General features: G+C 31.6%; 1 protein-coding gene across 1 annotated transcript in view; it reads left to right on the top strand.

Moving 5' to 3' along the window:
• Positions 1-13,210, top strand: part of LOC111633620 (ankyrin repeat domain-containing protein 50-like) — a 43,861-nt gene extending 30,651 nt beyond the window's left edge. The window contains exons 5-6 of the mRNA XM_023378258.1: positions 3,368-4,279; positions 10,696-13,210. Coding sequence (XP_023234026.1) covers positions 3,368-4,279; positions 10,696-11,964 — 2,181 coding nt within the window. The 3' untranslated portion in view covers positions 11,965-13,210. The remainder of the gene's footprint in view (positions 1-3,367; positions 4,280-10,695) is intronic.
• Positions 13,211-13,544: the final 334 nt, after the last annotated feature.

Genomic DNA, 13,544 nt, shown 5'->3' with positions numbered 1-13,544 from the left:
CGATACGTTCTATCCTTATAGTTTATTTCGTGTTATTACGTTTTGTAAACAATGTATGGCTCTGTATAAAGGTAATCGATAGAAGGTAAAGTGAATCAACGAGTAAGTGACAAGTCTCTGTTGAATTTTTACTTTAATTAGATCACTCTGACCATCATTTTTTAATATTTTTTTTGTAACTTTTTGAAGTTTTTTTTTCTAAATTTAAAACATTTTTCTATATTTAAAGCGTTTTTTTTTATTGCGTTAAATACATTAATTTTAGAAGTTTAACGTTTTTCCAGTACTTTAACATTAAATCATTTTGTAAACACTTTTCACAAATATTAGAAATTTTTTTTTAATATATAAAGAAAAANCATGGCGCAAAGAAAACTGTCAACAAAGTAATTACACTACCTTTAATTACAATAAGGTTGCGCTTCTTTGCCATTGTTCTAATTAGGCAAAATTAGGATGATGATTAGTGTCGAGGAACAACTCGTTAATTTAGCATGTGACCCAAATTATGCGATTTTACGCTTGGAAGAATTCTACTCGCTTGTATCAATTGTTTCAGTTCCATTTAAATAATAAAGTGATATCGTTCCTTCCTTCCTCGCATACACGTGGAATTTTGACCATGAGAAAATTGTTCAATTTCAAATACGAAACCGGTTACGTCATAACGACAAGTAATTACGTAATTCTCAATATTCATTAAAGTTTATGTCGCAAAGGTTAACTAAATTAGATAATCTGTAAAATTTATGTTGATTAATTAGAAGAAACAATTGCTTTTAAATTGGTAATTAGCGTCGTTACTGTAATTTCATACATTTATTAAAAAGTTTTAAAAATTTATAAATTTTTTAAATGTTATTTTCAGAGTTTGTATTGATCGGAACTGGCTTAATGTGTTTAGTTAAATTATTTCCCATCGTAATTAATCTAAATACATTTTAATGGACTTGTTTTTTTTTAAAAATCGTAATTGTTTTTTATTGGTTGAAAAAAACCACGTGAATTTAAAATTCAAATTTCGTATTACGATCGATTTAAGTTGATATTTTTATTTATTGGATGTCGAAAGTATTGAATTGGTCCTACTTTCCTGTCTTCAAAATACTTGCAGCAATATGTTTACTTGCCAATTCTCGAGACGTAGAGAATAATTCACAAGGTTCTTTCTTTCTATTCTAAATGAATTTGATCGCTTAACTTCTAGAAAAATTTGTCTTTTTAATCGTCTGAATACGATAATAGTTGTAAATCACTTTTATTGTTTATAGTTTCGATGCCAGGCACGCTTGATGTTGTGTCCCGTCGCATCGCGGTTGAATTTTAAAATTCTCTCTTGTTCAATTGAAATGTAAAGGTGTTTGATTCTTTAAAATTAGAATTTTCGACTGATAAAATAAGAAAATAGTTACATTATATTTATTATTCAGGCGATGCAAAGCGATCAAACCAATACGGAAACCTCGTAGGAATAGGGCATGTATACGCTGATTAATCCTTACTTTTCTGAAAACTAAGGCTCAATAACAAATTATTATTTGAAAATTAATCATTTCACTGAAGTAAATTTCAATTTTTATTAAACACGTAAGAACAATCTTATGTTTTACTATTTAAAAAAGTATGTAGCGATATCAGCACGTGATCGATGACATCACCGGCACTTAGATGAAGTAGAAAAACCGGCCCGCGCGAGAGATTTTCACGTGATGATAAAGGGTAAAGGTCATCCATCAGCTGATCCGTTCTCGCATCTCTTAAACTAACAAGATTCGTTGAACCGGTATACATTCTTTCAACGCACAGGTAGCGATGATTAATTATTTTCTCTCATTTATTATGGTATAAATCACAAAAATACAGTACATTAACCACATACTGCATAATTTTATTTAAAATTAAGCCGAAATATTTATATATTCCTACATCCTCGATTAAGAAAAATTATAACTCGAATGATATATTTATTAAGGTGTAACAATGCAAAGTAGACGTTGAGTAGTCCGAAAACTTGTGTTACTGGCCAAAACTAGGACAAGGTAAACTCAAGATTTTACATGTTTAATTTATATTTTATCATTAAATATATCTATATATCATTTTATTTCTGTGTACGATAAATTAGGAAATTATTCAAACGAAAAACAAGCGTACACATCTGCACCAACAACGCTCAATTTCTTTCTTAAGAATGTAATTTCAGCATCTTTTTTGGAGTTTATCAGCACTCTGGGATGAGATTTTTCCTCTTTTTTTTCTCTCTCTCTCTCCTCCCCTCTTTGTTTAAAGCTATTTTATTAATTAAATTTCCAGGAAAGGATTGTTTCTTCTACTATTTTCCATCGTCGATTAGTCGAGTTGGATTATTCTAGCAACGTCTTGCTCTATCGACCGTTGTAGAGCATCTGCTATGCATTTACTAAGGTCCCAGATGTGATGGAGACGTTGCGTGTCTCCTGCTTTATAACTCGACTGTAAATCTGTTTTCACTCGAAACTCGATCCTTTAAATATAACTCGGTCGACTGTCTCATAATCATAATGAGGGGGAGATTGCGTGGAATTTCTCTATTTTAATTTGTATCCGTGATAAATAATAAGAGAACGGCACTTAATAGAATTATTTTATTACTACTATAAGACGATGAAGATGCTATTATCGATCTTATGTGTTTTATTTGTTAAGAAAAGAATTTTTATTTTTATTTCAGTAAAAAGTAAGTTCTGCTGCTCTCACCGTATACCATTCTCCACATTGTTTAGTAATGGCGCTGAGCGTAAATGGGATTTGATATTGATGTAATGAGACTAATGCAAATAAATATTGATTTTTATATCACAAAATGAAGATAAAATCTATTTAAAGTAATTTTAAAAGTTGAAAATATTTGTGAATATTTTTTTTAAGGAGAAAATCGTCAACGCGACGCGACTTAAAGCGACACCAGAAAGTGACAATGTTAATAACTTCCGTTTCCGGTATTGGATCGTTTTAAAAATCAATAAAGTCTCATCACACGATTATAATGATGTTTTCATATCAAAATCATTATCATTTAATGAGCCATTTTTTTTTAGTTACGACGAATGCAGCCGACATCACCATATTAAAATTAAGTTAAATCGTGTCGAAACATGTCGAAACTTGTTTATTCCTCCTGTAATAGTTTCAAAAGAGCAATATACTCTTTATATAAGAATTTGTCTCATGTTTACTGATTATTATAACTGTTGCAAAGGGAAATTCAGTTTAAGACACGAAGTGCCATGTCAGTTTGTATATTTGACGTAGACCCATAACGATACAATACTTACACACGAGACAAGATTATTCTTATATTAAAATGTATATTTTTGTTTATTTTCAGGTGGTGATCAAGTTATTAGAACACGGTGCTCAAGTTGATCTTGCTGATGCCGATCAAAGGACCGCACTAAGAGCAGCCGCCTGGGGAGGTCACGAAGAAGTGGTCATTAAGTTATTGGAACACGGGGCTTGCGTCAATAAAACGGACAACGAAGGTAGAACAGCACTGATAGCGGCGGCATACATGGGGCATACGGAGATCGTGGAACATCTGTTAGTTCACGGAGCCGAAGTGAATCACGCAGATTCCGACGGTCGCACCGCCTTGTCCGTTGCATCCCTGTGCGTTCCCGCTTCCGAAGGTCACGCGGGTGTTGTTAGCTTACTGTTAGAACGAGGGGCTGAAGTGGATCATCGAGATAAGGACGGGATGACTCCTCTGTTGGTAGCTGCCTTCGAAGGGCACAGCGACGTCTGTGAGCTATTATTAGAAGGCGACGCGGATGTAGATCACACGGATAACAGTAGAAGAACCCCTCTCTTCGCTGCCGCCTCTATGGGTCATCCGGAAGTGGTAAATCTTCTCCTGTTCTGGGGTGCTGCAGTGGATACCATAGATGCCGAAGGAAGAACGGTGCTTTCGATAGCAGCGGCTCATGGTGATACGGAAGTGGTTCGCCAATTGTTAGATAGGGGTCTAGACGAGATGCACAGAGATAACGAAGGTTGGACTCCTTTGCATTACGCAGCCTTCGAAGGCCACGCCGACGTTTGCGAGTTGCTGATCGAAGCTGGAGCTAGAGTGGCAGAAGTGGATAATGACGGAAGAATCGCTCTGATACTAGCCGCACAGGAAGGACACACGTCTCTAGTTGCTAAACTGTTAGACGTCAATAGAACGATGATCGATCATCGATCCCACGATGGAAAGACGGCTCTGAGGGTGGCAGCTTTAGAAGGACATAAGGACACGGTAAGTAATTATAACGGTGTATTATTCTCTTAAGTTGATAGAGGATCTTCAAACGTACAAAATTAGTTTCCATGGCGCAAAGAAAACTGTCAACAAAGTAATTACACTACCTTTAATTACAATAAGGTTGCGCTTCTTTGCCATTGTTCTAATTAGGCAAAATTAGGATGATGATTAGTGTCGAGGAACAACTCGTTAATTTAGCATGTGACCCAAATTATGCGATTTTACGCTTGGAAGAATTCTACTCGCTTGTATCAATTGTTTCAGTTCCATTTAAATAATAAAGTGATATCGTTCCTTCCTTCCTCGCATACACGTGGAATTTTGACCATGAGAAAATTGTTCAATTTCAAATACGAAACCGGTTACGTCATAACGACAAGTAATTACGTAATTCTCAATATTCATTAAAGTTTATGTCGCAAAGGTTAACTAAATTAGATAATCTGTAAAATTTATGTTGATTAATTAGAAGAAACAATTGCTTTTAAATTGGTAATTAGCGTCGTTACTGTAATTTCATACATTTATTAAAAAGTTTTAAAAATTTATAAATTTTTTAAATGTTATTTTCAGAGTTTGTATTGATCGGAACTGGCTTAATGTGTTTAGTTAAATTATTTCCCATCGTAATTAATCTAAATACATTTTAATGGACTTGTTTTTTTTTAAAAATCGTAATTGTTTTTTATTGGTTGAAAAAAACCACGTGAATTTAAAATTCAAATTTCGTATTACGATCGATTTAAGTTGATATTTTTATTTATTGGATGTCGAAAGTATTGAATTGTGTTGTTTATTAATTGAATTTTTCTTGTTTATATTATTTCTCTCTTTTTAAATTAATAATATTTTGTTAAAATAATAATTTCTTACCTTTTCACCGACGTTAATTTATTCGAGATAATTTCATTATCGTCTTGCTGTAATATAATTTAAGTGTTGCCAGCTAAAAGCGCTATTTTTAGCAAAAAAAAAAATGAGAGAATTATAAATTATTTATTTTATATTCTTGTTAAATATTGATCCACTAAAAATAGTAATTTTTGGCGAATCAATAATCTAAGTTTTTCTCCGTTTCTAAAGCTAGTTATGTTTTATACGCAAGATGGCGCTACTTAACACAAACATCAAAAACAAAAAAAAAAAAATGGCGTAGAATAATTTTGTTCCGACCTTAAATTAATTATTATTATAGAAAAATAAAAATAATAAAATAAGGTTTAATATTCTGTAGAGAATACTTTTTTTTATTTTTTTATTTTACACGAATCGATTTTTGTTGGCTTTTAAAGATGATGCCGAATAATAATTAGAGCGTAGAAAGTTCTGTGTAATTATAGAAGTCGAGTAGTTTGCAGCCTTCCAAAGGGGACGATCGTAAATTAAGTTGCAACATTATCCGGTACGACTAGTCAGCCTTTTATGACGTTGCATCTCACGTGTCGGTGTTTCTGTCCAATAGTAATCAATTGTTTAGTCTCATTTCCAACCACCCAACGACTGGCATCGTAATTACGTGGCCGATGCACGCGAATCGGTTGTTTGCTGTGTTAACGATTGTTCGCCACGCTTTTACCTCTAACTTGTTTTATTGATGGTCACATTTCTGTTTAGCTCCTTTAATGGCGAATCTCTCCATCTCGTTACGTAGTCGAAATTGAATATCTTTCAATCAGATCTCGAAACGGATGGAAATGCTTCTTCTTCCTTCGTTTCCTTTGCTTTGGTACTTCTAGCGTGATGAAACATTTCCGGATGGATGGACACGCGGAATGGTGAATTGCGTGGATCTTCAGTGGCTTACAAATTGGATCCGGTTATGGTCAATTTGGATGGGAAAATAACTCCAGAAAAATCTTTATCCACTCGAATTTTCTTTAAGAAACTGTTTTGTTTTCGTTTAACTTTTAAGAACAATCTACTCACCGTTCGCCATTTTTTTTCGCAATCACTCCATTGAAATACTACGAATTTAGGATTTATTATACAACCGAATCGACTTGCTTTCTATTATGCTCTGTGGCGGAAGAGTCTACAAGGAGTCTGTTCTTCGGGAACAACAGAACTTTTTATCTGGAAAATTTTATTTGTTTATAAAACAATATTTATAGTAGAGTTACCTCAATCAATATGCCAGCTTCTGTAATTCCTTGTAGATACCGAAACGTATTTCGGGGTGTAAAGTTCTATTCTTCAAGATCTTGACGAATTTTTTTTTTCTTTTGAAGAATTAATTAGCTAATTTAGGCTATTAGATAATTATTAACAATCTAATTATCTCTCGAGGGCCGTCTCCATCATCTCAAGGGCCTTGCTCTATCTCTTCGACCACGTGTTTTGTATCGGGAAACTTCAAAAAGTTTTGCTACTCCACTGCTAAAAGAGAAAATTTCACACTTTTTAAAAAAATATTTTGGGAGGTTTTAAGAATATAATTAACTTATTAATTTCTGCGAAAACGCGAATAAAATCGATCCTATTGATTCGATATAAGAACGTGTTTATTCATCGTCACTCATGTTGATCCCGTGCTTTATCTTTTAATGAAAGGATTAATAAGTTTTTTGTAATTTTTTCCGCTCTCACGATCGATTTTCGGGTGTGAAAAACATAAAAAATGTAATAATAATAATAATAAAATAAAATGAAACAACACTCGAACTAAAGATAATGCTTCTAGTACGGGTCACGTTAATGCAAAATGGCGGCATGTAATAAGTTAAAGTACATCAAGGAAACAATAAAACACTTTTTTTTTGCAAGAAAAACTTAAAATTTATTAATTAAAATATTAAATTTAAGTAAAAAAATCCGTTGCAATCTTGTAACGTGAAACGTACATTGGGATTTTGAATTATAACACGTCTTGTAACGTATTTTTTTTTCTAGAATAGAAAATGACATATTTTTGTATTTAAAAAATTAAAAAAAACGAATAAATTTCTCTTACAGAAAATAAAGTTTTCTAGAACAGAAAATAAAACACTTTTTTTTTTCAATTTTTACAATAATTTAATGTCATATTTTTCATAATTTTTTGAATATAATTTTACTTATTGGCATAATTTCCTTTCCTCTGTTCATTCTTTATACTATTGTTATATATTAATAATATAATTTCTATATATAATTAATAATAAATTCCTTGTCATCAATCAGCCGAGTCATTCGGGCATTCAGCTTATCATAATTTCTCTCCATTCACTTATTCATGAATTAGCTCTTGCAAAATATCACTGCTAACATCTCGGATTCTATGATCTTTTATTGCATATTCTAGTAAATTATTAACTAATAAAAATTTGTAGAAGAATTTTCTACATTTAACTGTCATTTCTAAACTATTTTAATAATTAATCATCCGTCGTGAAACGATTAATTGCTATTATGATGGATGTGTTGATGTTCTATCAATTATTGATGGTCTCTCTCTTTAAACATTTTTAATTCCTATATTTTTTTTTTCTCCCTGCCTTTTTTCGTGTTTATTTTCTTACTTTTTTTTAAAAAAAAATAAATTAGAGTATTAATAAAGTTTGGGTACGTTCTGTAGAGAGGTAGAAGTTTAAATGGAGTGTAAATTATAAATTTTCTAGAATGTAAAGTGAGGATAGTTTTGTAGAAAGTAAAAAAATTCAAGGAAAAAAAAGAGGGGGAGGAGAATTGTATTTAAAAAGTGCATAATTTTAAATAGAAATGAACAATTTTAGAGAGAGAGTAAAAAATTTATAGAGCAGAAAATCACGGTATTTTCGTAGAAAAGCTTTGATTTTAAATGGATAAATGCTATTTCTGGAATAGGGAATGATGATATTTCGTAGAAATGCACAGTTTTAAAGTTAAATATATATATATAATATTCTAGAAATTTTTGTTTTTCTATTGAAAATTATTACTTTTTTTTTTTTACGAAAATGTTATCATTTTCTGCTTCAGATATATTTTATTTCTCTTTAAAATTTTTGTATATTTATATTTAAAATTATGCTTCTTTAAATGTAATTTTATTTTTCTTCTAGAAAATTTTTATTTTCATCAAAATTGCCTTTTTCTTAAAAAAAAAAATATATAATAATAATAATCCTTATTTTTCTATTTTAGAAAATTCCATTAAAATTTATATTTTTCTTCAATATATATGTCATCTTGTTAGTCATGTATTACAGAACCTTCATTTAATCTCAATGATATTTTCTAGAAATATATAATATTTTTCTATTTAAAATTATCAATTAAAAAATAATATTTTTTTAAATAGAAAAGTACAATTTTTTAAGAAGAAAACACCAATTTTTCTAGAATAGAAATGACAATATTTTCATAGAAAAGTACATATTATTATTATTATTTTCTTTTTAAAGCAGAAAATGACATTTTCTAGAATATAAAATGACGTATTTTATTTAATAAAATCATATTTTTGTATGATTATTCTTCTTATTTTCTTAAAAAAGAATGTCTAGTCCTTTTTAATAAAAATTTTTCTATAGAAAGAATCCAACATGGACGAACGGTTCTAAGTTAAACGCCTTTTCTAGAAGGATAATATGTTCTATTGTAAAAGAGGGGAAATAATAAAAACCAGATTACAGTCAATAAATTTCCATTTGAGAACAATATGGTAGAAGGGGGAAGCATCTATGAAGATTAAATGGCTTGATGCCAACTTTTGAAAAATTCTCTAGTAAGTGAAAAACCAACAAAACGATGGTGTAAAATACGGGAAGTGAACCAATACAGATAATTGAAAAATATTCGTTTCATCATGATTAAAACCAAGAGAAAAATCGTTAAATGTAGGTCGCTAACCCAAAAATAATGATAGCCGCAATAAAACGAAAGACCTCATATTGCTATTAATAGCATTTTAGTTAGTAAAGTGAATTGTCTTATCTTTTCTTCGATAATAAGTGAGAATTGCAATCTCCAACTGTTTAAAATCGATAGGAGTAGAAAATTACACGATTATAAAACTTCTCTAGTATAATAAATCCAGTTTAAGTAGAGAAAATTGTAAATTGTTCGTCATTCTGTAACTAAATTACATTTATTTTTTACTTTTTTATTAATGATTTACGATTCTGATTAATATCCAAAGCTCCTTTTTTGATGATGATTATGATTAATGCGTAAAATCGAAAAAAAAATCGAAGTTTTTACGTAAATTTACTGAAATTTAATTTATACAATTTATTTTTTTATGCGTTTAATAAGTTAAAATATTCTAGAAATTAATCATTTTCTATTCCAGAAATTAATCAATTTCTATTCTAGAAATTTATTCATTTCTAGAATAAAAATTGATTAATATTTTAACAATAGAAAGTGACACGTATTCTAGAATCGAAATTGACATATTTATAAACTGTAATAGAAATTAACATTTTTTTTTATATAATAGAAAATGACATTTTCTAGAATAACAAATCATAAATTTTAAAAGAAAAACATAAAATAGAAATAAAAAATGGCAGATTTTTTTAAAGCCAAATAATAAATTTATAGATAGAAAAAAAAGAAAAAAATACAATAAGATTTTTATTATAAATGGCAATTTCTAGAATATGCCATTTACTAAAAAATTTATTAAATTATTTTTAGCATTTAATAAATTTAAATATAAAATGTTCTATATATTTTGTATTTTACAATTCTAGACGTATTCTAGAACCATAAACGACATATATATTTATTAAAATATAAATTAACTTATCTTATTTTTCGGAATAGAAAATGCAATAAAAGTTCACTTTTTAAATTCTAAATTTTAATTTCTAGAAGCTGTTATTATTTTATAGAATAAATACGTTTTCTTGAAATTTACACTGCATTTATAGTTGCACACGCTTATGATCGTGTTCTGAATTTTAACTTTATTTTAGAAACTTCCCCTTCATATTTTTAGTGGAAACAGAGAAATTATTATTGTGTGTTTATATATATATGTATATATATATAAGTGGCTGAAGTTTTCCTTTCTTTGCTAGCTTGAGAAGTGCTCCCAATTAGTGCTGGGTTGGGAGTGACTGCAGCAGCTGTTACTTCAACTTGCTAAACAGAAAGAAAGCTAACGTTTGTTTCTCTCACTTTGAACTTTACACAGTTTCCGGTATTAAATTCATCTCTGTTATTGACTGAATATGAATCAACGAACAAGTTATGTCTGCTAACCATTTGCAATATTAGCATAACTGGAAAAGTTCCAAAAACATTGGCATCTCGGGCAGACAGCCAAAAGTTGAAAGAACTTAAAAAGGCAAAAGTCCAGAGTGGAGTGAGAAAATGGATCTTTTGCCCCCCTCACTCTTTGTGATTTTTCTGACGTGTACGCTATTAAACATTGTAATTTTTAACATTTACATTGCTTGGATGCTGATACGATGTTTTTTTATTTTTTATTTTTGTTCTAGGTTCACTTACTAATGACACGTGGAGCTGATATCAATTATAAGGATGCGGATGGAAGATCCACGCTGTACATCTTGGCATTAGAGAATAGGTTGGAAATGACTGATTTTCTTCTTACTGCTGGAGCAAACGTCGAAGCTAGAGACTGGGAAGGAAGGACCCCTCTTCACGTATCTGCGTGGCAGGGACATTACGAAATGGTAGATTTGTTACTGTCTCATGGGGCCAATGTGAATGCTGTCGATAACGATCAAAGGACTGCTCTGCAATCGGCTGCGTGGCAAGGACACGCTCGAATTGTACGCCTTCTGTTGGAAAGACAGGGAAATGTCGACCACACGTGCAATCAGGGCGCTACGGCACTGTGCATAGCGGCTCAGGAAGGACACGAAGAAGTAGTTAGGGTCCTTCTAGAGTATGGAGCCGATCCGGGACATGCTGATCATTTCGGAAGAAATCCTCTAAGGGTTGCGTTGAAGGGTGGTCATAATCAAGTTATCAAACTGTTAGAAGAATACACGATGCAGATGAAATCTCCAGCAGGGCAGAGACCTTGTCCTGCCAGTGCTAGCGCTACGTCTCTTACGTCAGCAGCATCGACAGCAGAGACTAAACCGTGTAGTGCTATTTTATACCAACCGAGTTTTGCTCGTTCGCCACCGAGTTCTCCCGAATCTGCTGGCAAAAGAAGATCTTTTGTTTCTAATCAATCCTCGTCTAAATCCTCTAGCAACTTGACAACATCCACCAAATCGTCGCATCAAGGAACCGAATTAAGAACTGCTGGAACTCCCGTCACCTTTACTCAACAGTTACAACAGTGTACCAGAACCAGAAATCGTGTGAGCAGAATCTTATCACCTCTTAGCGAACCAGTCAGCCCCGTTCCCAGCCCCCCGCAATCTCCAGTTTCCGAAATTCAGCGTTTGTCTCCAGTACTTCTGACTAGTCCTCAGGGCCCACCATATTCGACACACGTTCCTATCGTGATAGGTAAGATTCCGACGTCGCAGGTACCCAACCGGAGCCACGTGACAAACAGTAGGCCTCATCCAGATTCCAACACCCCCAGGCCACCCGCGGAACCAAGATTTAGAAGAAATGGCATCGTCACGAATCCTAATTACAAAGGTGGTCAACACGTTAGCATTCAGTCTAAACACAGAAGCAACGGCTCGGCTCAGCAGGTGAGGAATTCTAATCTGACACCGGCTTACGAAGACTGTCTGTCGACCAATTCGCTACCTTTAAAGAAAGAGACACCTTTGTAACGATAGCTGTTGACAATCCTGCCAACCCTTAATAGGGGGAACGTTTGCGTCAGAAAAATCTATTATGTGCGTTGCTGGCAATCAAATCGTTGACCGGGACGAAACAGCAAAAACAAATACACACACACACAAAAAAAAACAAATAAAATAAAAGAAAATATGTGATGTACAAAGTGCAATGTTTTGTATCATCTGTAATCGATCGTAAATTTTATTCGCAGTAGATAGAATTCAACGTTGTGATTATGCCAAAAGAGTGATTCCAAATGTCTCTGCTCTAGTACTGTTTTCTAGAGATGGTCAGTTCCGGTAGGATGATAACTTCCTCCTCCTCTTTCCTCTGTAGATTTATAATCAAATTCGCTGAAAGATTGCCTTACTGTAGAGTGATGTTTACACGTTTCACGTTCTTCAAACACCGAAAAAAAAAGCAAAAAAAAAATAAACAAATTATATGTTACATTTAACGTATTATTTTATTTTTATTATATTTATTTGCTGCATAATGCAGAGTTGAAAGAAATCCGCCATTTTTGAGACGGAACAAACGTGTTAATTACGCTTCTCGCATAGTCCGCCATTTTGAAGCCAAGTTTCGTTACGTTCTGAAATAAGTTTCAAGAATGGAGAAAAAAATATATAATTATTTATAACTTATTCTAATAATTTTTATACAAATTATATATAATTTTTTTTTTTTTAAATTGAAAAATGTTTGAAATTTCTACGCTTATGTAAAATGGCAAAATACAGAGACTCGATGCAACAATGGATATGGAATTGAAATCTGTATCCTGCATTGTATATGGAGTAAATTGCATTGTATTGCATTGTAGTTAGAGCTACGTTGTAACTATGTAAAGGTTCAGATAAGGGAGCTTTCATCAAAAAGATAAAATAAAAAAAAATCTTATGTTATAAAATGCAAAATTGGTAACATTATATAGAAAATGTCCTAAATTTCTATTTTGTAAAAAGAAGAATTTCACAGTAAACTTTCAATCTCATTTGAAATTAATTTTTGTGGAGTTTTTCTTTTGTAATTTTATAAAAAAAAAAGGGAAAAAAATGCACTCGAATGGCACCTCGTTCGCTAAAACGGAAGTTTTGTGTAACTGATTGCACTTCGCTATCCATTTGATAATAGAAACAGTGATGTCTTCATATGAAGAATGGCAAAAAATTAAGGAAAATCTGTAACATTTTTGTAGGATTTAAGCTTATTAAATAGATGAGTTGTTACTGTTACTCTTTTCATGTATCCGTGTAAAAAAAAAAAATCAATATGGAGAGTGACGACCAAAAAACAATTATTTTTCCCGAAAAATCTTCATACTTCTCGAATCACTCGAATAATTAAATAAGCTTGGATTAATTAATAACGTGAGGGATTAATTTCTATGACGTATCTTTACGTAATCTTTACGTCACAGAAGATTTATTCTGTGTCATTTTGATAGACGACGAATAATATCTTAGTTTGCTGTGTAGGTAATTCGTTATCGTTTAGACCATATTTTAATATTGAAATTAAAGTTTTAATTAAATTTAATTATTTAAAATTTGATATTAAAATTAGT

Source organism: Centruroides sculpturatus, unplaced genomic scaffold (genome assembly GCF_000671375.1).
Source record: "Centruroides sculpturatus isolate CEXI.00-Female unplaced genomic scaffold, Cexi_2.0 scaffold91, whole genome shotgun sequence".
NCBI lineage: Eukaryota > Metazoa > Arthropoda > Arachnida > Scorpiones > Buthidae > Centruroides > Centruroides sculpturatus.
Note: the sequence above shows the minus strand (reverse complement) of the source record. Positions and strands in the feature narration are given on the sequence as shown.